The 25,369-nt window shown below is 37.3% G+C and overlaps 1 protein-coding gene across 1 annotated transcript; it reads left to right on the plus strand.

Annotated features, from left to right (window-relative positions):
- LOC113226343 (syntaxin-4-like) lies at window positions 1-25,287 on the plus strand. The gene is made up of 4 exons (XM_026458928.1): window positions 1-88; window positions 6,990-7,063; window positions 23,667-23,915; window positions 25,012-25,287. The coding sequence occupies exons 1-4, from the start codon at window positions 1-3 to the stop codon at window positions 25,081-25,083; spliced, it is 483 nt and encodes a 160-aa protein (XP_026314713.1). The 3' UTR covers window positions 25,084-25,287.
- Window positions 25,288-25,369: the final 82 nt, after the last annotated feature.

Genomic DNA, 25,369 nt, shown 5'->3' on the forward strand with positions numbered 1-25,369 from the left:
ATGCAGTTGAACGATGCCATGAACTGGTATGTAGATTCTGGTGCGTCGGCTCATATGACCATGCACAAGGAATGGTTAGAGAATATAAGTATGTAGAAGTAAATTCATCTCCCACCTTATTTATTATAAGTAATTAGTGATACTAATCAGTAATTTAAGCTTCCATCATGTATTTCCAAACTATATTGTTAAAGCCTTGAAGTCTATAAACATAAAAAATACTGCTGATCTTGATGGTTTTTCAATCAGAGTAATTAGTTCTATAGTTTTTTTTTTGTATTGCGCCTTACTTAGCCTGTGTCTTTAATAAATGTGTTGATGATGGTGTCTTTCCTGACCTCATGAAGCAAAGTAAAGTTATTCCACTTTTCCAATCTGGTAGTATTTACTACCAACTCTCAGTAAAATATTTGAAAAAATTATTCTAAATCAGATGTGTGCACATTTTTATAGTAATAACTTAATGTCTCCTAAACAATTTGGTTTCACTCGAGGTCGCTCTACAACCGACACTGGTGTTGAGTTAATTAGTCATATATTTGATGCGTGTGAAGTCTCACATGATGCTATTGGTATATTCTGTGACCTTTCCAAGGCTTTTGATTGTGTGCACCATGATACACTGGTCAGGAAACTTCGCCATTATGGTGTGGCGGGACGTGATCTCGACCTTCTTAAATCGTATTTGCATGGTAGGGTACAGAGGGTCGATGTTAACGGTACGAGATCATCAGGGTCTGCAATTAGCATGGGTGTCCCTCAAGGTTCAATTCTAGGCCTATTTTTGTTTTTAGTTTATATTAATGACTTACCTAGCCTTATGGAGGGTATAAAACATGAGATAGTATTGTTTGCTGATGATACTTCCTTATTATTTAAAGTTAAAAGGCAACACTGTTCCTACGACGATGTGAATAACGCTATATCTAAAGTAGTTGATTGATTTGCTATTAATAACCTACTTCTTAATGAGAAAAAAACAAATTGAGTGAAATTTACATAACCCAATGTTAGAGAGACGGTTACAAACATTATAGTTAGAAACGAAAAATTGAATCTTGTGGATACAGTTGTATTTCTAGGTATAACATTAGATGCTAAATTGCAATGGGGTTCCCATATAAGTAAGTTACCAAAACGGCTCGGCTCTGCAGTGTACGCGATTAGAAAAATTAGGAAACTTTCAGACGTCGAAACCGCTAGATTGGTTTACTTCACCTACTTTCACAGTCTAATGACATACGGCATATCATATAATGACATACGGCATCAATAGAGTCTTTGTCCTGCAGAAACGTTACAATCTGGGCCCCAAATTATCTTTGAGAGATAAATTTAAGGAAATTAACATTCTTACACTAGCCTCACAGTACATTTATGAAAATGTAATTTATGTTAAAAGGAATAGTAATTCCTTTATGAAAAATAGTGACAGACATAACATTTAATACAAGGAATAAAAATAAACTAGCTTTTCTTGATAGTCGTCTTCACAAAGTCAAAAAACCATTTAAGGGGCAATGTATACGCTTCTATAACAAGATTCCGGTTGATATACAAAATTTGCCTTTCACGAGGTTTAAAACTATAGTGAAACAAAAACTTTATACTAAAGGTTATTATACAACTTCTGCGTACTTGGATGACAAAAATCCGTGGTAGTAACCCGTTTAGCTTATGGAGGTAGTCTCGATGTCTGATGTTTCAAATAAAAAAAAATATTGGAAATGTTATTTACAAAGAGCAATCCCTAGAGTTTCTTGCTCATTCTTCTCAGGGGAATCTGCCTTACGAATGAGCGGTAGAGTTTACCCATTGTGACGATTTCAAGTGTAATAATGCTTACCAATGAAATAAAGATAATTTTGAATTTGAATTTGATTTATTGTTTTATATATATATACTTGTGCAGGACCTGGGTGTTTATTTTGATTCCAAAATGCTTATGTCTCATCATTATAACAGTATTACTAACAGGGCATATAGGAACTTGGGCTTTGTTCTACGAACTTGTCAATCGTTTAATTGTGCGACCACTTTAAAATTGTTGTATTCGGCATTATGTCCGTAGCATATTGGACTATGCTAGTCCTATATGGTCACCACTCTATAGTGTTTATATTAATCAAATTGAACGAATTCAAAAGAGGTTCCTAAAGCACTTGAATAATAAATGTAGATTAACCGATTTTCATTCACCTTACGTTGATATCTATCGCACATACAATTTGTTAAGTCTCCAGGAGCGTCGTGAGTTGTTGGATATGGGTCTTTTGTTTGATGTACTCAATGGTCGTTTGGATTGTCCAGATTTATTACAGCAAAAAGTTTTCGAGTGCCTGCCCGTCGTACCAGACATACGTCTCTTTTTCATGTACCATTTCACTGCACAAACTACGGCAAAAACTCTGTGCTTACAAGATTAGTTACTGGTTACAATAAATATTTCTATGACGTTGATCCCTTTGTAGATAAAAAGCATTTTTTCCAGTCAAACATTAAAGAATTAATTTTCAAACGCGATGCGTAGGTTCACTTAATTCACTTAATTTATTTTATTTTGCTCATTTATTTATTCATTTCTTTTATAGTTATAGTTTGCTATTTTTATAATGTTAGAAGTATTTATGATTTAGTGTTAAGTTGTCTTCATATGTAGGTACAGTGTATAATACTTATTAATATTAGGTTTTATTGTGTATAGTAAGTATTGTTTGTATGTAGGTGTACGTATTTAGTTTACTTAATTTGTTTCACAATTATATGTATGTATATAATCTGTATAATTATTTATCACGCTTATAGACACCCCGTGCTCTGTTTTTATTTTAATGTATAAATCGAGGATAACCGTTATTGGCTTTGTAATATGTAATTAATTTTTTGTAACCTATCATTATTGCTGTTGTTATCCCAAATAAATAAATAAATAAATAAATAAATAAATAAATAAATAAGAAAAAAAATTAATAAATATATATATATATAATAAAATGTAGATGTAGATAGAAATGAGATCGAATGTAGATAGAAAGTTTGAATTGAATTAGATCACTGTAGCATAACTTTATAGTATACATATAGTTAAGATTTGTTTATTATTCAAATTTATTATAATATTATTATTTTTCTTTGTCATCAACGCAATCATTTAAATTGTAATAGCATTTATTGATATGATATAATTTTAATTTATATACAAACAGTGAATACTGAGCTGAGATTGTGGCAGAAGCAAACTACTGCGTGGTCTTAAAGTGTGTCGTTGGGGCGTGTCGTCAATATTAGTATGAAAGTCACGGTGTTGTTTAATAAATTTACAAATTTCAAAAATATATAGAAAACAAAGTCAAAATTTTAAATTGTGCAAAGTGCGGTCTGCAGCTATCAGTACTCCTCAAATTACACGCACGCACGCACGCACACACGCAAACACACACACTCTCAATTAGTGTTTTACCATGGCGCAGGTGAAAGGTGTTGGTAGTCACCACTTCGCCATGGTAGTTTGATGGAGAATGATTGTATGTTACTGTATGAACTGATGTATGAACTGATTATAACTGTGGTATATTTTCTTGAGCTACTTATTTATACTAATTTGGTACGTGTGTCTTATGCTGATTCACAAGGCATGGTTGTTACTTTTGCTTGCACTGAGACGTGCCTGAATGTCGGAAGAGGGTTAGACATTCTGGCACGTCTGTGGCTGCTACAAGTGTTTTTTTAAATATTAATATTCTAAAACTTTCTTTCAATAACAATATATCACCAAAAGATCAGAATTTTAAAGATAGCCAAGGAGTTCTGACCACATACCACATAAATTTCTGATTATGATATAGTATTACTCACGGAAACCTGTTTACATAAAGGTATCTTAGGATCGTATTCCAGAACTCTACTCAGTGCTTAAGTCAGGACTTGAGCAGACTCACTCCGGAGCCTGCATTGCACGGCCTCACTCGTCTGGGGGGCGGGTCGGAGGACAACCGACTCGCCCCTCCGTTGGCGCGGGAGCCGTGGCGCAAGCTAGGGCGGCCGGGCGGCGTCGTGGTGAATGTTCACCGATCCCACGGCGCCGACTCAACCGGCGAGAGGGAAACCCGGGGGGGTTTTAGTGGGGTAGGCCCTCCAGTCTGGAGGGAGAGTCCCCACATAACCCCTGAGTCTCCCTGGGCTCAGGGGTATCCATAAAGATTTCCCCCCCGTCAAAAAAAAAAAAAAAAAAAGAACTTGAGCAGACTTGAGTATGATTTCAAGCACTGGAAATACGGCCCCTAATTGGCAAGGGCTTGAGTATGATTTTCAGTGCTCACTGCAATACTCAAGTCCTGACTTGAGTACGTTCTGGATCTTACGTAATGCAACAAATTTCGTTGGCTATTCGACACGGTAATGCTGCCAATGTTATGGGGAATTTTGATTCAGGGTGACAGCTAGAATGAATAGTAGACGAACTGCCTCGCAATACCTATACAAATCATCGGTAGGGCGCTGAAATGGCTTGAAAGTACACACCTTTAAAATCATTCTCTGAGCCCTTTCCAGCGATAACATATGTGTTTTTTACGGCCGCCCCAAGAGACTATACAATACGTTAACAATGAACATCGAGTATATAACCAGAAATAGAGACGAAATGTCATATAATTTGCTTCAAAACTATTCCGCCAAATCATTACTGTGACAACTGCGCTCCGATTGGCTAGCCCGTGTTCGAAACAATTGATGGGTGTCGTCAACTGTTTCACTTCAAATCGACCAGTTAATGGACGAAAATTACAAAATTACATATTCAATATTTAATTACCGATGAAATGTGATTCCGTTTGTTTTGTAATTAGATGTTTTGCTGTTTTCCCACATCACCGAATAGAACAGCACGACATTGTTGGAGATATTATCTTTATTACAATAAATACAGAATATTTTTTGGAATATACTGAGACGTACACACAGGTTAGTAGTTGGCCTGTCTATATTTCAGTGCAAACGGGAGTTGATATTTATAAGAGCTGTATCGCTAATGTGTTATCAAGAATATATGGCCCTTATTTCGTCTCTATTTCTGGTTATATACACGATGACAATGAATAACGCAAGGCATGGTACACCATTTTAATAACAGAGGCAGACAGCAACGTATCGAAGATTTTTTGATAATAAATATTAATTTTACCACATATTTCACTCGTGAGTTAGGGTGTAATTTGTGGTTGTCTCTGTGTGTGTCCATGGCACTCGCGACACAGGGTTTCCGTAGTGCGGGGCTATGTTGAGTGTGTGCGTTATTATTATTATAAAAAAAATCGGACTCTATATCATAGGAGGTTCACATGAGGTAGGAAAAAAGATTGTTATCCACCAAAACTCCTAGATACTTGATGCTGTCTGTTCTTGATAATACTGGACAGTCACACTGACAAGGAATAACACAGGAGTGGTAATGGGTTCTAATGGAGCGGTGTTCACAGTGCGGAAGAATGGTGTTTCTGAGTGAAAATATTTTTAGGAACCAGGAGTGTTCGATGTAATCGAACACCGTTAACGTAAGCGTTTGGCGGCATGCGCCGGCGGTCGCCTTTACTAGTGCATTTCCACAAGTCATACAAATCCGTGTGCATTCATAACATTTTTACTATTTTTAACAATAAACTTTATACATTTAAACTGTGTTTATCAACATCAACATCAACAATCACCACTACCCCGAACAAAAGCTCTTTTAAGATCCAGGAAAATCGCCAGGCAATCTAAGGCTCTCACGACATAGTAAGGCAATGAACAGTTCCACCAGTAGACATTCGGGGCCGAAAACCGTATTGGTAAGAGAACAATGAATTATTTTTCTCTAGAAACCCCATAAGACGACTGTTTAACAATTTCTCGAAAACTTTAGAGAGAGTTGTCAAGACGGATATTGGGCGATAGTTACTGACACAATCTCAGCTCCCCGACTTATAAACCGGGTGGACTAGTGCTTTCTTAAAAGCGGTTGGAAATATACCATTTGAAAAATAGTAGTGAACGCATTCAGAAGGTTATTTAGTATACATCTAAACTATAGAACAAAAAGCAGTTTTTATCGTTCGCTGAAGCATACAAATATCATCACATGAATTCCCTTGAAGATCGTAGAACACTGCTGGACATGACTTAGTGCCCCTCAGATCTTGCACTGCAACTGTTATGGACAGGCGAGTAGTTTACCGTCAGGCGCATGACTTGTTCGTCCCATCACTCATTCTTCATAAAGGTCCACAGATGTTGAGTTGGTACTCTCACCACAAATGAATTAAAATTTGCATTGTGGCGGAACCTCAACTGCTCGACCTTCAGAGTAGTATTGGCTTTCACCCATATATACTCCGCAATATCGGCAGACTTTGTGGAGTAATGAAGCCGTGACATTTAATTTTATAACAACATCGTCGGTATCGCTGGACGCAGTAAATTATTAGGGCCAGTCGAGGCGGTGCCACTAAGGTTACGGCCGGTGTACTTCTTTGTCTTTTTCTTTTAATAATATAATCTGCACAATGAATCAAGAAATAAACTACTAATGCAAATTTCACAGTCACGTAAATATTAAGCAAATTTTTAGAGTATAAATATGTCAACATTTATTATTAGCGGTAATTTGTAAGTTTAATAAAATATTTGTGGTAAATTTCCTGTAATTGTCGTAGTATACAGGATTGTTTATATTTGAAATTGTTAATGTATTGCAAGCTGTTGGATGCCCGAAATAAATAAATAAATAAACAAATTACATTTTTGTCGAGTTTCGGTATTTTATTTACCACATCCTGGGTACCGGAACGTCACAACATAGCAACTATTCATTGAAAAATAATACACAAAGACTCGTTGAACAAACGTGGTACAGTCCTGTACACACATTGATAATTAGTTAATTGGGTATTTTAGTGTAAGACGTAGGTACTTATTTTCCTATTGTGTGATAATTCTGATTATGTGTACAGTTAACCTGGCGGTATCGGACGAGGAGTGCCAGCGCCTGCTCGACGCGGACAACGTTGCGTTCTTCGTGGACAATGTAAGTGTCTAAGGGGGCATTTATTCGACACGAATCTTATCGCGTGCACCCCGCGCGGCCGCCGCGCGGACGCCGAGGGCAGACCACATTGCCGCCGCGCTAACGGTCTCAGGCGGTCTGCTGCCTTCGTTTGTCGACACAGTACAGGCCATCCTGCATTAGCGCGGCGGTTATTGAATTTGCGACACTATCCATTTCATCATGCTGCATCGAATATTGCTGGTATTAACAGTTCGTGACAAATTTAATGTTAATCTGGTTGTTTTCAAGCATTTTGTTCGATTAAACGCGTCGTCCCGAAATGCATTGTCAGTATGTATTAGAGTTGGGATAATGGTAGAAAGAAATACAAAGAAGTAACTCAGGATAACTTGAAAATTATTTTCATGAATTTGAACAAAGGAAACTAGGCGAGGTGTGCAACTGACAGTAATTATCACAAATTAAAAAATAAAGAAAACGAATAATGGTGGAAAGTAGAAATCGATTAATTTTTCTATTGTCAAATTTAAACAAATGAACAAGCCCACTCAAAAATTAATCATAAATACAAATTCAAAGTAATAATAACTAAACAGTACATCTGGGAAATTACATGATAATGGACCAACATTCGTTGCAAGGATTAGAAAAACCCCAGGAAAACCTAATCAGACCATTTGATTTGTTTCATAAAATTTTTAATGTAATGGTTACATTATTAAATTAATAAAACATAAAAATTATTAAATTATTCATTCCAATCCCATGTTCTTTCGCATTGCATGGAATGTTACTGCTGGTAACGGTTTAGTCAACGCGTCTGCCAATTGTTCACCTGTGGGTATGTTAGTTAACTTAATTGCATTTTTCACAATCTGTTCCCTAGAAAAATGATATTTAATGTCGGTGTGTTTCGATCTTTTGTGACTGGTTGGGTTATTTGCGATACTGATACAGCCGTTATTATCTTTGTATATTATTATAGGATTATCAATTACCATATTAATGCTTCTTGCTAAAGATTTAAAATACTAATGCTTCCCTAACAGCTTCATATAATGCCATATATTCAGCCTCAGTAGATGAGGCTACAACTGACATTTGCCTTTTGGTACACCAGGTTAGTGTACATTGATCAAACAATTTAAATAAATACTCAGTTGTGCTAATTACGTAAACTGCCGCCGGAGGTTCGAAATGTTCGAAATCGTGATTTTAATAGTAATTTAATTAAAAAAAGAATTTAATTAACAATATGAACTTATGAGCTGACTATGCTAGTGTTCTAATCGATGCTAGATTATAGAATGACGATCGATGAGTTCGATTTGGTAATCGTGCTGGTTCGAGTCACGTTCTGCAGCGTCGGCGCCTCGTGTAACTTGCGGATGTACTCTACCAGAATGGGGTGAGTGCAAGGTAGGCGATCTTCATAGTGGAGGGTTGCGTACCATGCTTTTCCTCTTGTGTTGTGTTTGTTGTGGGGATACGTGGAATGGCACTGCAATGGTTTGCGTAATATTTGAGTGATCGTACGCAGGTTACTGAAATTAGTTACTTTGACACTTGTAAAAAAACTGAAACGAACGTACAATCCACTAATAGAATTATAAAAAGGAGTTTCGCAGGGTAGTATCTTGGGCCCTTTATTGTTTGTGCTCTATATAAATGAACTGCCATTATTAACACGATATACAGGTGTACTATTTGCTGATGATGTGTCAATCTTAATAGTAAATAAAGCCTTATCTGTGAAGCAGTATGAAGAAAAGATCAATTTTTTGTTTTTTTTTTATCAAATTGAAACCATAAACTATAAACTATCAAGTCTATCATACGCCCTGTTGATGCTGACAAGAAATGCCTCACGTGACATTCTACTGACAGCGTGTTATGGAACTGTGTACCCAATTCTCAGCTCTGGAGTCCTCCTTTGGGGTAACTGTGTGAACGTCAACTTTATATTTGTCCTTTAAAAGAGGTGTATTCGCATAATATGTAATAAAGACTTTAAGACGTCAGCCAGCCCTTTGTTTAGACATAATACCATAACGTTGACAGGCGTATATATTTTGAATTCAGGTTTGTTTGTACGCAGTAATAAAGGTTATTTCATTCAAAAATTGACAAAACCATAATCTACGATCGCGGCTTAACTTACTGCAATCAATAACTGCCTTAAATATTTGCTTTAGAAGTTTTTTTTAATATCAAGTGACGGGACGAACAAGTCGTGCGCCTGATGGTAAGCTATACGCCTGTCCATAACAGTTGCAGTACCACTCAGAGCTTTAAATCGCAAAGATGTGAGGAACACTGCCACTGCGCCCGTCACCCAGAGACGTAAGTTGACAAGACCCATGTGCCAGTAATTTCACCCTTCAAAACCGGAACACAGTAATGCTGACATTACTGCTTACTGGCAGAAATAGGTAAGGTGGCCGTACTTCCCTCTTTCACAAGGAGCTCTACTGCTACTAAGAAACTAAGAAGTGTTTATTCTACGAGCATTCGTGTGTATAATTATTTGCCAAATAACATATTTTTGCGTCCACATTGATGACATTTAGTATAATTGATCATATTCTTTGGTGGATTTTCTTTGTGTTTATAAAAATTATAGTGTGGTTGAGAATTATTTTCAAATTTCCTTTTTTAAAAAATTGTAGTTTTCCATTCAGTATTTACGTGCGAAACTTTAGTACTTGTGTCGGTAGATTCAGTTTTCAGTTTTACTTCAAAATCTAAAAGTCTAATTTTTACATAAGGCAAGGTCAAATTGTCCTCTGACAAAGCTTACACCATCATAAGTTACGGGAAGTGTAAGCAACAAATGGGCAACTTTATCAGTTTCCTCTAAGTTTGCTCCAGCAGCTATTAATGCCTCAATAAGATTATCAAATATTGAAGAATGTTTTATTAACGCAACATCACTTTGTAATTTCAAAGATGAAAAGAAGGATTGCTACATAATTGGCTTTGCAGAACAAGTTATTGTTATTCTGCAAAGTCAATTATGTAGCAACCCTTTTGCGTCATACAGTACATCTAGTGTTGACCAAAGCAAAACCAAGACGAGACTAACCCCAGTCTTGGTCTTGGTATTGCGTCGGTAAACCTGGTATTGGTCTTGGTCTTGGTATTGCACACTCAGTCTTGATCTTGGTCTCGGTCTTGCTGCAAGAGTCTCGCAAGTCTTGCAAGTCTTGTAATTACCTATTGTTACTATAACTCGTAAAAATGAAAATATACGGGTGCAGGTATCGTAATCCGCAGGTTTATCTACAATGAGGGTCTGGGGTAAAAATACAGCATAAAAACGAATCTTTTGCTTTATTAATTATTTATTTGAATGAAAATTATATTATTTCGTTCGACCAACTATTTATACAAAGTAACCATCTGGCTGACTCGTCACTTAACCTATTTCTATGTTTTCTAATAACTAAAGAGGCTTTAGAGAATAATCTCTCAGCAGGCACTGAAGTTGCCGGTATTGAAAGAAAATCCCGAGCCATCTTGGATATAATCGGATACTCCGATTCATGCGTCCTCCACCACTGTAGGATGTCTTTCGAACTTGCGGCCCTCGGTTTATTTAGATAATCCTCGAACTCATTGTTATTGAAGCGTTGAATACCAGATCCAGATGATGTAGAGGGGCATGCATACAATCTATTAAAATGGATTACGTCTTCGTCTTCATCATATTCACATACTTCATTGTCATGTCTTGGTAATCCTGGAGATCCAGGCACTGCGTGTAGGTTTTTATATTCCTTGTAAAGTTCTTCAAATTTACGCAGGCTTTCAGATTTTAGTTGTTGTCCCCATAGTGTCATATCGAAAGTCTGAGATTTGTGCCTTGGATCTAAAATTAAGGTGGTACAGTAAATCCAGTTGGTCATCCTATAATGCTTAAGCATTTTATTTTGGGCGGCTTGGAAACCCAAAATGAGCCTCTCATCTACTTCGGTTCGATTAGGTTTGTCGTCTAATTGTTTTATCATAGCTTCAATTTTATCAAGCAGAACATTGAACGACACAATCACTAGCGGTAATGTTACATATTTTTCTCCACCAAGTTTCGTTGTTAGAAGTTTAGTTTATCAAAAACTTATATATTTTTTCGAGTATTTTCCAATCAATTTCTGACATTACAAAATTATTCAAATCAGACACAGAAGTGCATAATATGTTAATGCCAGGTTTTGGTTTTAAACATAATCCAATCATATCATGTGTGGAATTCCATCTTGTTGGACAGTCCAGTATGAGACTCAGATTTGTTGGCACACCAGCTGTTTCACAAGCCGACTGGAACTTCCTCTTCAACATCTCACTTCTTTTTATTTTACTACAAATACTGCGTAATTTTGTAATAGCCGTACTTGAGTCAGAAATATTTGGCACATATTCTTCAACTTGCTCTTCTTCGTCTTCATACTGCTGTTCTTGTTCTTGACTGTCAGTTTCAATATTTAACGCTAAGTTATTCAATAAATCTTGTACGCCCAGGTTCAAGATGTGAGCAATGCATCGAAAATGTTGATTATCCGAATCAAAATGTGGCAGTAGTTTTCCAAGTTCATACATGAATTTGGTATTTGCAGTTGCGTTGTCGACTGTGATACCTTGAATTTTATCAGCTAAGGTATATTCCAAAAGACATTTGTGGAACATCCATTGCAATATCCATCCCTGTATGTCCACCACTCGATGGAATAAAATCCAGGACTAGAGATCGATACTTCCATTCATTATATATATAATGAATAGTGACCCCATAGTAACTCCTACCAGCAATTGACGTCCATCCATCAATAGTGAATGACATTTTACATGAGTATTTTTGTAGTCTACTCTTAACACGCGTATGCAGTACTTCAAACCGCTCTTGAACCATCCTTCGAACTGTCGAACTCTTAGGAAATACCAAAATTGGGCATATTTCATATTTTTGTGTATCTTCGTCATCGAAAAACGAGAAGGGAAGATATTTCTTGGCAATCCAGTCAACTGTAACTGTCATAAAATCACTATGGCTTTCAGATACTGACTGAAACAAGATAACAAAACGTGTTAATACTTAATATAACATTTTACAAACACTACCTACTTACGAACCTACTAATTACAGTGAATTTTTAACCATATTAAACAAACAAAAAATTGCCTTGACCGGTAATCAAACCCAGAACTTCAATAGGCAAAAAAACATGTTGAGGTGACCGCCGAACTTGTCAAAACTTTTCTACCAATCTTATTATGTGCCCTACTAACTTAACTCAATAAATAAGTACGTACCTGAATTTTGGTGACAAGATTATTTTTACAAGTTTCTATTTAAAAAAGTTTCTATTTGGCGGCAATACGCCAAATACACAAACAAAAAACAAGACTTGGATTAGTACCTATAAAAATAATTTAACACACAACATATCTCGCTTTTTAAAATTGTACCTTAGTAAGTGCATTTCGCAAAAATAATAAATTGGTTAGAAACTAGAGAAAGCTATTTTCTCACTGAAACTTGGATATTTACTGAGTTTTAATTTCCTCAAACTTTGTAGGTATAGCCTAGAGAAATCGTTTTAAGAATTCCAATCTAATCGGTTTGTTTACTTCCCATGAAAAAACGATTGACACTAACTATAAGTATGTAAATTATAAAAAATATTAAGGAGGTTTTATGTTAAATATTATCATACCTCTTCACTTCTTCCAGTGGTATTAAAAAAACTTGAAATATCTCTAATTGTTGTCGGTTTTCTTATAGGTATAAGTTTTTGCGATTCCTTTTCGTGACAAGACAGTAGATGCTTCCTTAAACCCGAAGTGTTTCTGTTTTTCATTTTTATTTCTACTTTTTTCTTTTTAGAAATTGGGCACAACTTGCAGAGAGCCATTTCAGATTCAGGAATTATTTCGAAATAGATAGATAGATAAAACGTTTATTTGTTACTACATTCACATGTACATAACAGCACAAAAATAATAAAAAAAAAAACACAAAAACACAAACAAAACAAAAAATAAACAAAAACAGCAGAGTCGCAGCACTGCTAGACACCCAGTTATGTACGTGTGCTGCAGCAGTGTAAAAAGGTCACAGCTCAGCGTCGGTGTTTACTCAAGAGCAAACCGCTGATTTTCAGCTATAACCTAGAGGTAATCGTGGATACGATAATCAGCTCGCTGACGTTATTTTCCATTTAGTTATATTTAAACATATAACAATAATTAGAATAGAAACCAAATAAATAGGAAGATAATATAAATATATTGTTTAAAAAATAAATTAAAAATATTAGGGATTTAATTCAAATTTAAAACAACAACTTGCAAAAAAAATCTTTTTTGCAAGTTGTTGTACCTACGTAACAATTCCAGGCACTTTACCAAAATGTACATAAATCATTACGTGTACTGTATGCCTCTTTTGATTGAAAATTTACACAAATGCAGTAAACAGTAGGTAGTAAACCTTTTACATGGAATTCTGTAGAAATTGGTATTCAATCAATGAAATAATTTGTTTATCTACAAAAGTTATTAAATAAAGTAAGTAGGTAGTAGTAATAGCGCATATAACACGTAGTTTTGTTTTGTGCTATGACCTGTATACTTAATATTTATACAGTCCAATATAAGAGCACTATAATAATATATATGATTATTACAACTACAGTAAATTATAATAATATAACCCATCGATCCTTCGCGATGACCAAACCAAGATGTTTTACTACAATCCGAGCGCCTCTGAATTAATTTTACTCTTTGGAATTTTGGCGTCTTTTTACAAAAACGCGGTCGCTTTGAGCGATGTCAAAGGTGCCGCGCGCGACACGTGCCGTACCGTCATATAAGCGCGGCGCGGAGGGCGGTGTCTTTGTCGGCAAATTAACAAATATTTAGCGCTCTTTCGCATAAAAGAGATAAAGCATCATATTGACTGCAAACACTGTTTACTATATGTATTCGATTACAGTTTCAATTTTACGACAATATTGGTAGGTTATAATTTTAGGCATACCTACAATTCGTAAGGACATAACACTCGTTTGACGTAATTGAGAGACCGCAAGACTCTCGCAGACTCGGTCTTGTTCTTGCACAAATCTTGCAGGGTCACTCTTGGTCTTGGTCTTGCTTCAATTAAGCGGTCTTGGTCTCGGTCTCGGTCTTGCAAAACTGCAAGACCAAGACTACTTTTGGGCAACAGTAAGTACATCTAATCTGTGTAAAATTTCTTTCGCCCTGCTTCCTTTCTTTGCAAAACCGAGGTAGGAATCGGGGAGATATTCAACAATAACACCTTTTGCAATACAATCACTTTTCTTCCACTCACTTGACGCATTGAGTTTTTATTGGGTCATTATTTTTTTGGGTTAACTTTGGATTAACATTCAAGCCGTTCAATTTACTCAACAAAACTCGAATCGGCATCCACGCACTATGGTTTTAGCCATCAAACGTTATATATTTCGTTTAATTTTCAAATTGTCCATTGTAAATCACGATCATCAAGTCACATATGGGTAATGGCTGCCAAGTTGATGTCATTTACACGGACTATAGCAATGCATTTGACCAAATTCGGCATGATTTACTTGTATACAAACTACAGTAGGTCGGTAGGTGGCTGACGTCGTACATCGACAATAGGTCACAGGCTGTTGTAGTAAAAAATTACGACTCTGAGTGGCTTATGGTGCCCAATGGAGTCCCGCAGGGATCTTTGCTCGTCCCCCTCCTGTTTGCGATTTTTGTGAACGACATCGATCGAGCATTATTTTAAATCATCACAACTTTTATGCTGTGCGAATGATATGAAGATTACAGCGCCTATTTCTTCAGTGTCTGATACAATCCTGCTTCAAAAGGACCTCATGAGGCTCGACGCCTTCTGCACCGATAACCAGCTTGACCTTAATCCGTCTAAGTGCAACGTCGACACTTTCAGCCGCAAAAGTAACTTAGTGCATTTCAACACTTTGAGAGATGTTGGTAAACCTTTTTGCTGACACACCTTCTATGTATGTCTGTGATTATTTCGAATTTTGATTTAAGCTTTTTGAAGTGTTCCATGTCATGAGGCCTTAACAAAATACACATTGTTTTTCTTCATCACGGCAACTTGACTTGTTTTTATTTCTGCCGAGATTTCCTGGGATAAAAGACTTCTGTCTTTACATTGGTTATGGGCTTGTTATGGGCAATATTCTCACAATAGTTCGACAAGTTTAGTTTACGTGTTTTTTATCAGGACTTTAGTTTTGTGTGATACTATAAATTTTAATTTTTTCGTAAAATATAATTTTACGAAAATGACGCAAAACATATTTTCTTCGAATAACATTGTTATTAGCAGCGGTTGAAGCGTGGCTATAGAAAAACTGGAAGGTGTTTCTAATTATGGTACGTGGAAATTTCAAATGAAATTATTATTGATAGACCATGGACTATGGAATTTAGCAATTGGTTCCGAAAAAGCGACTACTGATTCTTCAAAAGATCAGAAAGCATACGCAAAAATTTGCTTGAATATACAACCCATTTGCCATCCACATGTAAGAAATGCAAAGACAGCTGCAGATGCGTGGAGAAACATAAAGTCAGGTTATGAAAATTCTGGCATAAGTCGGAGACTTCTCTTAAAAAGAAAACTTTCGAAAATTAAATACGAAAACTACAATTCTATGGATCACTATTTAGGAAATATTATTTCCATTACTCAAGAACTAGCTGACATTGACTGCGACGTCGATGACGAAGAATTAGCCGAATTGATGCTAATTGGGTTACCTGCTGAATTCGATTCTTTAATAATAGCCATAGAAGCCACTAAATCGAAACTGGATTCAGATTTTGTGTGCCAGCTAATTCAAAGTGAATTCAAGAGAAATTCTTCATATTCAAATTTGGAACACAATGAGAAAATTTTGTTGACAGAAAACCAATTTGTTCCTATCTGTCACGCCTGTCATCAGAAAGGTCACATTAATCCGAAGTGTCCCAAGCTGAAAAAGAAAAAGAAGAACTCAAAGAAACCTGAGGCTTTGCCTTCAAATAACAAGAACCAATATTAACTAACCAATAATACTATAATAATACCAATTCATGTAGATTATCTACTGAGACTGCCTTAAAAGTTAATAGCTGTGATCAACATAGTTGGATTATACATTCAGGTTGTTCTAGTCATATGACTAATAGGAAAGACTGGATATTTAATTATTCTCCTAAGCCTCCTAAAGAAATGACTACTGCCAACAATGATAACATTAATTATTTTTTTAATTGATAATAGTAATATTTAAAGCAATGCGGTGTTGTTCACGAAACAACTGTTCCGTATATACCACAACAAAACGGTGTTTCCGAACGTTTGAATAGGACGTTACTTGAAAAAGCCAGAGCTATGTTGCAAGACGCTAATTTAAAGCTCGCTTAGTTGCAAAAGGTTTGTTAGACATTGTACATTACGTTTATTATTTGCAATTGGAATTGAAAATGATATGGACATCGAACATTTAGATATTAGTACGGCATTCCTTAATGGAAATCTTAATGAATGGATTTACATGGAGCAACCTACTGGATTCGAGATTGAGGGGCAGAACAAAGTTTGTTTACTCAAGAAGAGTTATATGGACTCAAACAAGCCAGTAGAGCCTGGAATGAAAAAGTGCAAAAAGTGTTAATTACCAATGGCTATACGCAATTGAAGACTGTAAAATGTGTCTATTATAAAGACAAGGTCATTGTAGCACTTTATGTTGATGATTTCTTCATATTCAGTTCAAATGAACACCAAAAAAGTATGCTATATATGTTGCTCAGTTCCAACTTCAAGATCAAATTGCTTGGACCTGTAAAGCAAGCATTGGGTATGAAGGTTGAAAGGAACCGGCAGCAACGGACTTTAAAGCTGACACAGTCGGAATATGTAAAAGTCTATTAACAAAATTTGGCATGAAAGATTGTTACAAATGGAAGTCAATTTCAATCCGCCGAAAGCAGAAACAATCGACACGTGTTTTCCGTATCAGAAACTTATTGGTAGTTTAATGTATCTCGCTGTTTGCACACGTCCAGATATCAGCCAATATAATACTTGTTATAATGAATCGCACTGGCTCGCAGTTAAACGTGTACTGCGGTATCTTTCAGGAACAACTAGCTATGGACTCAATTTTAGGAGAGGTAGAATAAAGTTGAAATCATCCGACGCTTGGGTGGGGGATAAGTAAGTAGGTAATTTATTTATTTATTTGTACGTAAAAATAAATACAGTTCAGTTACCGATAACAGCAACAGGAACGTATTACACCTTATGGAATACGTATGTTTAAGACATGTAGTTTTAAACTTTATCTAAACCGGTTACACTGGCCCCTACACTAGGCAAAGCGTGTCTCGTAGGTAACCAATTCTAGAAAGGATGTAAAGTCTGTTTCAATCCATTCCGAACAAACAGCAAACAAGACAAGTGTTTGGTTAAAATTCTAAAGCAATCACTCAATAAATCGAACAAGCAACACATTCACGTCTATTTCGAAGACCTCGACTTGATATCTCACCATTGTCTTCAACAACATTCACCCGAACAGCGTCGCAAAATTGTGTATGAAAAATGGTAGTCCAAAAGTGATCTTATTTTCATCTATACATCCATGACCTGTCTACGGTTGCTTATTAATAATAAATTAAGATTTCGGAAATTTTAAATATACCCCATACAGGCCCATACAGGCTAAGTAAGGAAAACCGGCCAGAAGACTCAATTTAACAAATCCATTCATTCAATTAATTAATCGATATGTAGTTGGTATAACAAGTGACCATCACTAGACCGTCTATGGTCAGTGATTTGTTAGTTTACATTTTGTTCAAATTGGATTGAAACGCAGTAAACAATATATATTATATGCGAAAAGTTAACAGAGATGAGAAAATTTCTAAAAAGTTATGAATTACTTATTAAACAATAGGAAATTAAATAATGTTAATTACAAAGTAATTAAATTACTTGCGCGCGCGCGCGCGCGCGTGTGTGTGTGTGTATGTGTGTGTGTGTGTGTGTGTGTGTGTGTGTGTGTGTGTGTGTGAGTGTATGTGTGTGTGTATGTGTGTGTTTGTCTGTCTATTTGTCTACTTTCAGAATTTGTTCAACATCCTCATAGCAAAATGATTTGAGCCAATTTTTCACTTTTAAGTTTAGTTCTCTGATTGAGTAATTTTTCAAAGGAAATTCGATACTTATTTTGTTGTAAATAAAAGGATGGAGAAATGAGCTAAATTTCTGGGCAAAAGCCGATTTCGTTAAGGGTACAGGGATTCTGAACCTACGTCTTTGCAGCATATTCAGGAAATCTTAACACCTCCACGTGCAACTTTGATACAACGCGCAAAATAAAAATCCCTCGAACACTAAGAACATCCATGTCCTTGTAAACAAGTATGGTTGGGTACCTGATGCGTTCCTTAAGGATGACTTTCAATACCGCTCGTTGCGCCCTCTCCAGCGGGAGCATACATGTCTCCGAAGCCCAACCCCATGCGGTTATACAGAACGCTATAACGGACTGACATAGTAGTGTACACTATTTTAAGCAACCACTTGTCCGCAGCGTTGCGTAAATTCTTAAAAACATATATAAGTCTGTGAACACGATTAGCTGTAACCATATGCCGCCCAAAATCCAATTTGTCATCAAAGACAACACCAAGATATTTAATAGCTATTGTTCGGTCAATACGTGCACATGTACATTTTGATGATGGTTGTCCTTGACGGGTACAGGTATGAAGAGCAATGTCGGTGAAACCTGTTGGTGCTGAGGCCTTGGCGTTGTGAAAGCAAATAAATTTTATTTTGGAGATATTCAGAGTCAGCAAATTGTTTTCAAGCCATTTTGCCACAGCATCCAAACCCTGTTCTGTGGAACTAGCCACTTGAGCCCAAGAGTCACCGTGGAAAAGGATAGCGGTGTCGTCCGCGTGACATATAACCTCAGCATTGTGCAAATTACTGCTACTAGGAATGTCATTGATGTAAACAATGAATAGAGTCGGCCCCAAAATACTTCCCTGCGGGACTCCGAACTGCACTGCTTTACAGTTACTGATATTTTGGTCAACTTTTACACAGCGCGATCGGTCTGTCAAATACTTTCTAAACCAGTCTACAGCCTTTCCTCTTATTCCGACAAGTGCTAACTTCTTTAAGAGGATCGGAATGGGACCAGTATCGAACGCTTTGGCTAGGTCGAGGAATACGCTCAAGCAAGCCTTATTTGCATCTAAGTATGTCGAGATCAGCTTGGTCATAAGAACAACTGCGTCCTCAGTTGATTTGTTTGCTCGAAAACCGTACTGTCGCTCTGAGAAAATGTTTTTTTTTCTAGGAAGCCGACCAACCGCTTGCTCGCTAGTCTTTCCAGAATTTTAGAGAAGGCTCCCAGCAGAGAAATTGGTCTCTTGTTGCTGGAATCAGACCGGTCCCCCGCCTTGTGTATTGGAGTAACTGCCGCTACCTTCCAAGCACCAGGGAAGATTCCTTCAGCCAAACTTAGATTGTATTTGTAAGTGAGAGGTACCGTGATGGATTTTTTAACTGTCTTTAGTAAACGGTTAGTAACTCCATCAAGACCGGGGGCACTATCCGAGTTTAAGTTATGTATCAAGGACTCGACTTCAGCTTCGTCTGTGGGTTCAAAGAATAGCGATTGTGAAGGTGATACATTTACTGTAATTCTTTGCGCCAGTTCGTCTTGAGTCTTATTTACTTCAGTAAGAATGTTGGTCGCTAGAGTTCTACCAACACTCGAAAAATATTCATTGCAGTGGCCCAAGGAATCGGTCACAGAGCTCTTAATTTTGGTCAGTTCTAGTGATTTTTGCGAATTTTTATTAGTATAGATTATGTTTTTTATTGTCTTCCAAAGCTTTTTAGGATTACTCTTATTCTCCCGTAATTCCATTGACTCGTAATTGTGTTTAAGTTTCCGTAGCAGATCATTGTGAAAGTTTTTATACCGAGTATAGACGCGTTTTAGCGTTTCGTCGTAAGGGTTACTACGACATTTCGCATGGAGTTGATCTCTAACTTTTGAGCAACGAATAAGACCGGGCGTCATCCAAAGCTTGATTATGAACTTAGATCGACTAATTGGAATCTGGCTAGTATGCTTGTGCAGAGTCTCCAGAAACAACCGATCGAATGCTTCAAAAGCGTCATCCACTTTGTCTGAACGTGTAACACTACTCCAATCCATTGTATTTAATTCCTCCGCTACCGATTTATAGTCAATTTTAGTATTATAACGCTTTTTTTGCACTGGTTTAGTTGTGGTTGATTTAATGCCTACAATAATCATATCGTGGTCTGCAACATCTGTCTTGTAGATTACCGATGCGGTTTGATGTTTAGATGAAACGTGGACATGGTCCAAGCAAGAATCCCCGCGTGTGGGTTTGGTTACTGTTGGTTTAAGGTCAAGTTCAGCAAGTAAGCACAGATAATCAGTAACAATTCTTAAATCCGCATCATTCTCAGACAAAGTATTAATATTTATGTCTCCTGCAACAATTATACAAGGTGAATCCTTGATTGAGAGAGTCACAGACGTAAGCGATTTCAAAAATGTAGAGATATCGCTGAAAGAAGGAGAGCGATAGATGCCCAAAATACTAAAATGGTTCTTTATTGTTACTAGTAAGCAGTCAGCTTCCTCGAACGATGGCTCAGTAACCTCCGGCGACCATGATTTGTTCACATAAATGACTACTCCACCCGCTTTGTTAGTACATTTGTGTGTGCGATAAGGCTGATATCCATCGATCGGGGGTATTATAGAGCCATCTTGTAGCCAATATTCCGTCAAAACTATTAGGTTAGGTTAGCTGAGGCTAAAAATGCCCGTAGCATTTTTAGCCTCAGCAATGTTAATAAAAATTGATCGAAATTTCTTTGCAAACTTCTTATGTTGAAGGTGAGTGAGAACTTTAACATTAAATTGATTATTAATAAATGGATCACAAGATTCGGGTCGCACAACAATATAACAAGATGAGTTATCGGAATCGAGATCAAACAACATTTCTGAACTAACCATTGTCATAAAGATTTTTAATGAGGTTAAATTTACTGCAAGATTGACCCTGCCAATAACGTGAAGAGGATTTAAAGGAAATAATTAAGAAGAAATTAGTGCTAAGTAAGACTGATCGAAAGTCATTTTCAGGGTTTATAGACGTTCATCATCATTTCATTCAAGATTGTGTGAATGATAAAGTAATCTGCTTAGAGTACAAGCCTTCAACAGAGTTAGAGGCAGACCTATTTACGAAAGCCTTGCCTAACGCAAAGCATGAGTTGTTTGTAAAATCTTTGAGTTTAGTTTAGGTTACCGAACTATTATTGTAATTTGTACTCTCGCGCCATGTTTCTATTACTTAATTATGATTGCTCGTGTAAGGGACAGTGTTGGTAAACCTTTTTGCTGACACACCTTCCATGTATTTCTGTGATTATTTCGAATTTTGATTTAGGCTTTTTGAAGTGTTCCTTGTTGTTGGATTTCATATTTTCTTTTTTTTTGTATTAGACATTTATCAAAAATAGTATAGGGTAGATCTTAGCACTTGCGAGGACTTCCTTTCTTTGTATCCTCCATCCTCCTCCAACATGCGCACTTTTGCTGCTGTCGTCTCTTTTACCGGCCAATGAGTTGGCAACAAAAATAAGACGATAGTCTCACCTATGACACTGAACTGTGTGCATCATAAAAATGGCTAATTAGCGCGATTGTGGTTTTTAATAGTTTATTTTGTTCGCAATACACTGTACTGTGCTCAGTAGTGTACCTGAGGAGTTTTCGTCCTGTGGCGGCCGTATCCAGGCGGAATTGCTGCCAGCGCAACGAAAGAAAAGGTGAGTGTGCATGTTCCCATCATTTTTCCTGTTCTTCGATCTATTACTATATACTTGTTCCAGTCCTTAAAGAAACTACTTGCAAGTGCAGTTACTCGTAGTCCAAGTACCTTTTAATGTAGTTAACAAAAATCGCAAAAAATACAGTCCACTATTTATCGGTATTATACATCTTCATTTCGCACCACCACTTGTCACGACGACTTAAGAAAATATTGTTTTTCTTCATCACGGCAACTTGAGTTGTTTTTATTTTTGCCGAGATTTCCTGGGATAAAAGACTTCTGTCTTTACAAAAGATATTAAATTACAACGTGATACTGTGGTAAGGGATCTTGGTGTACTTCAAGATCATAAGTTATTTCAAAAGCCTCCAAAGGTCTCGTTTGTGATGCGTAACTCCAGAGATTTCAGACAGGCTAAGACACTAAAAATCTTATATTTCTCATTTGTCCGCAGCCACCTGGAATACGCAACGCAGCTCTGGAGCCCCCAATACCTTACCTACATATCGCCTATTGGAAATGCGCAAAAAAGATTTCAGTTTTTATATTTTCGAACGAGGGCGCAGTACGAGTCAAGCCGGTATCTTGATATGTAAGAAACATCATCTTTTGCCATTAGAGGTACGACGTCAGATAGCAGTCCTAGTATTTTTACGAAAAATTGGTTCTGGTGCCGTGGACTCCTCGGAACCCGTATCCAAGATTTCTCTTAGAACCCCTACAAAGTCCCTTAAGTTCGCTTTTGTGCGTACCTCTGGTCTCTTCGAATTTTCGGCGGAATGCATATCTCTTACGTGCGAGTCAATAGCTTCAATGAATTGTCCAAGCAGGTTGATATTGACCTTTTTAACACTAAGTGTTGCATCGGTGACGCGTATTATTAGTTGTTTATTTTTTGCGAGTAAGTAATTAGTGTAAAAATGTTGCGAAAATGTATGTAGTATAGTTAGTAGTTATAATTTAATGCTCATTTACTTCATTAAGTATGTTTCTGTCGGTGAGAACCTATAACTGGCTCTTCATTATTATTTCAGTTTTTACTCTCTGTGAGATAGCCGATGGTCTTCCAATAAGTTAAAATAAAATTAATTAAAATGAAACGAAACGAGACGAGACGAGACGAAATAAATTTTCATATACTTTTGAAAAATATTTTTCATATCTATTCACTTCTTTTTAAACACGTACACTGAGTCCATAACTTATTGGAATTGAGATAATGGTAGAAAGAAATACAAAGAAGCAACACAGGATAACTTGAAAATTATAATCATGAATCTGAGCAAACGAAACCAGGCGAGGTGTATAACTGACAGCAACTATCACATTTCTAAGTTGGTTCTGGTCTGGGTAATGTGGGTATTGCTATTAGAGTTATCGTTATTAGAAAGTAAAAAAAATAATGGTGGCCAGTACAGAGATACATTAATTTTTGTTTTGTAAAATTTAAACAAATCTATATGATCTCACCGCTATAAAAGAAAAAGGCGGCTCGGTAGACACGTTGGAGACATTTAAAATTATGCTTTACATTTATTTAAGGTTGCTTTTACCAAGTTAGGAAATGTCCACCCGCTGCAAACTCGAATCGCATATTGATTGATGGCTCGATCGGTGTAGGCGTGACAGTACTCACCGGAGGTTGCGATTTTCGTAAGTGGTGGCTGAGCAGGTGCACGCGGAGACGGCGGAGGCGAAACGCGCCCTGCGCGACGCCGAGGAGCGCCGGGACGAGCTGCTGCGGGTGGAGCGCGCCATCGCCGAGGTGCACGACCTGTTCGTGCAGGTGGCGCACCTCGTCGCCGCGCAGCAGGACCAGCTCGACTCCGTGGAGTTCTACGCGCTGCAGGCCACCGAGCACGTGGACAGCGGCCAGCAGCAGCTGCTCAAGGGCTCGGTCACGCGCAAGCGCACGCAGCAAGTACGACCGTTTCGTGGCTTCTTTTGACATCTTCTGCTCTGTGTTTGTTTGGAAGTCGCGTCCTATTTCGCCGAAGGCGCTGCGTTCTTTGTTGCTATTAATAAAAATGACAAAATGGTACGTTCCTGCCTCCGTGGCCAAGCGGTTACCTTGCCGGACTGCCACGAAGAGGTCTCAGGTTCGATTCCCGGGCCGGGAGAAATGTTTGTATGGCCTACATTTATTTATCTCGTGAGTTTGGGTGTGATTTCTAGTTGTCTATGTGGCGTTTCCCAAGTGCGGGGTAATGTTGAGCGTGTACGTTATTATTATTATTATTCCATTTTGATACGGACACGTTTTTGGTTCTCGTTTAATTTATAATGTCCGTTAAGTCGGAAGAAATGTATTGTTATTTTTTTTATAACATCAAGTGACGGGACGAACAAATCATCCGCCTGATGGTAAGCTACACGCCTGTCCACAACAGTTGCAGTGCCACTCAGAGCTTTAAATCGCAAAGATCTGAGGAACACTGCCACTGCGCCCGTCACCCTGAGACGTAAGTTGACAAGTCCCATGTGCCCGTAATTTCACCAGCACCCTTACCCTTCAAAACCAGAACACAGTAATGCTGACATTACTGCTTGGCGGTAGAAATAGATAAGGTGGCAGGCAGTACTTTTCTGGACGAACTTTTTCATGAGGGACTAAAACTAGTAGGAGTAGTAGAGTCCCTTATGAAACGACACGCGTTATGTTCAAAGCAGGCACGAATATGTTTATACGCGTGCCTGCTTTGAACATAACGCGTGTCGTAATGCGTGCAGATGCACAGGTAATTATGGTTTTCGAGACTAGCGACGTATTTGAAAAGCTTAATTTGAAAGATGGTTTAAAACAATATAAAGCATACCTGTCACGCAAAGCCAAACCGCATAGGTACCCCATATCATACGATCTTGTTACGTCATTATTTTGGTCAAGAGAAAGCTCGGTGTCTTATTTACAATAATATGTTACTCATTCTGAATGCAGCTGTGCAATTAATTTAATTAATTAATTAAATTTGGACCACTATTCTTGAAAAGCAGACATGTAATTTATTATGTTCCAGAAAAAGTGGGGTCTAATCATGTGCTTGGTGGCGGGCGGGTCAGTCGTGCTGCTGGTGCTGATCTTCACGTAGCGTCAGCCCCCATCGACCCCGCGCATGACCGCCTGATGACATACGAGCAGATGTTGCGGCATCGCGTTGTGAAGCCGCATACACGAAAATAGAATTCCCATCAAACTTATTGCCCTGAATGTCCTGTTTTATTTTTTCTTCTTGCATTACGACGTATGTAAAGCCATTGGTATTAATATAATAAGTCCTTTACAATTCCAGAGCTAGTCCAAGGTGTTCCACATTTGTTTAACCTTTTATTTATTAAGTATTAAATCATTGCCTAGTATCATTGTTTCAATTCCGG

This window comes from Hyposmocoma kahamanoa, unplaced genomic scaffold (assembly GCF_003589595.1).
Source record: "Hyposmocoma kahamanoa isolate Upper Pololo Valley unplaced genomic scaffold, ASM358959v1 190, whole genome shotgun sequence".
Classification (NCBI taxonomy): Eukaryota; Metazoa; Arthropoda; class Insecta; order Lepidoptera; family Cosmopterigidae; genus Hyposmocoma; species Hyposmocoma kahamanoa.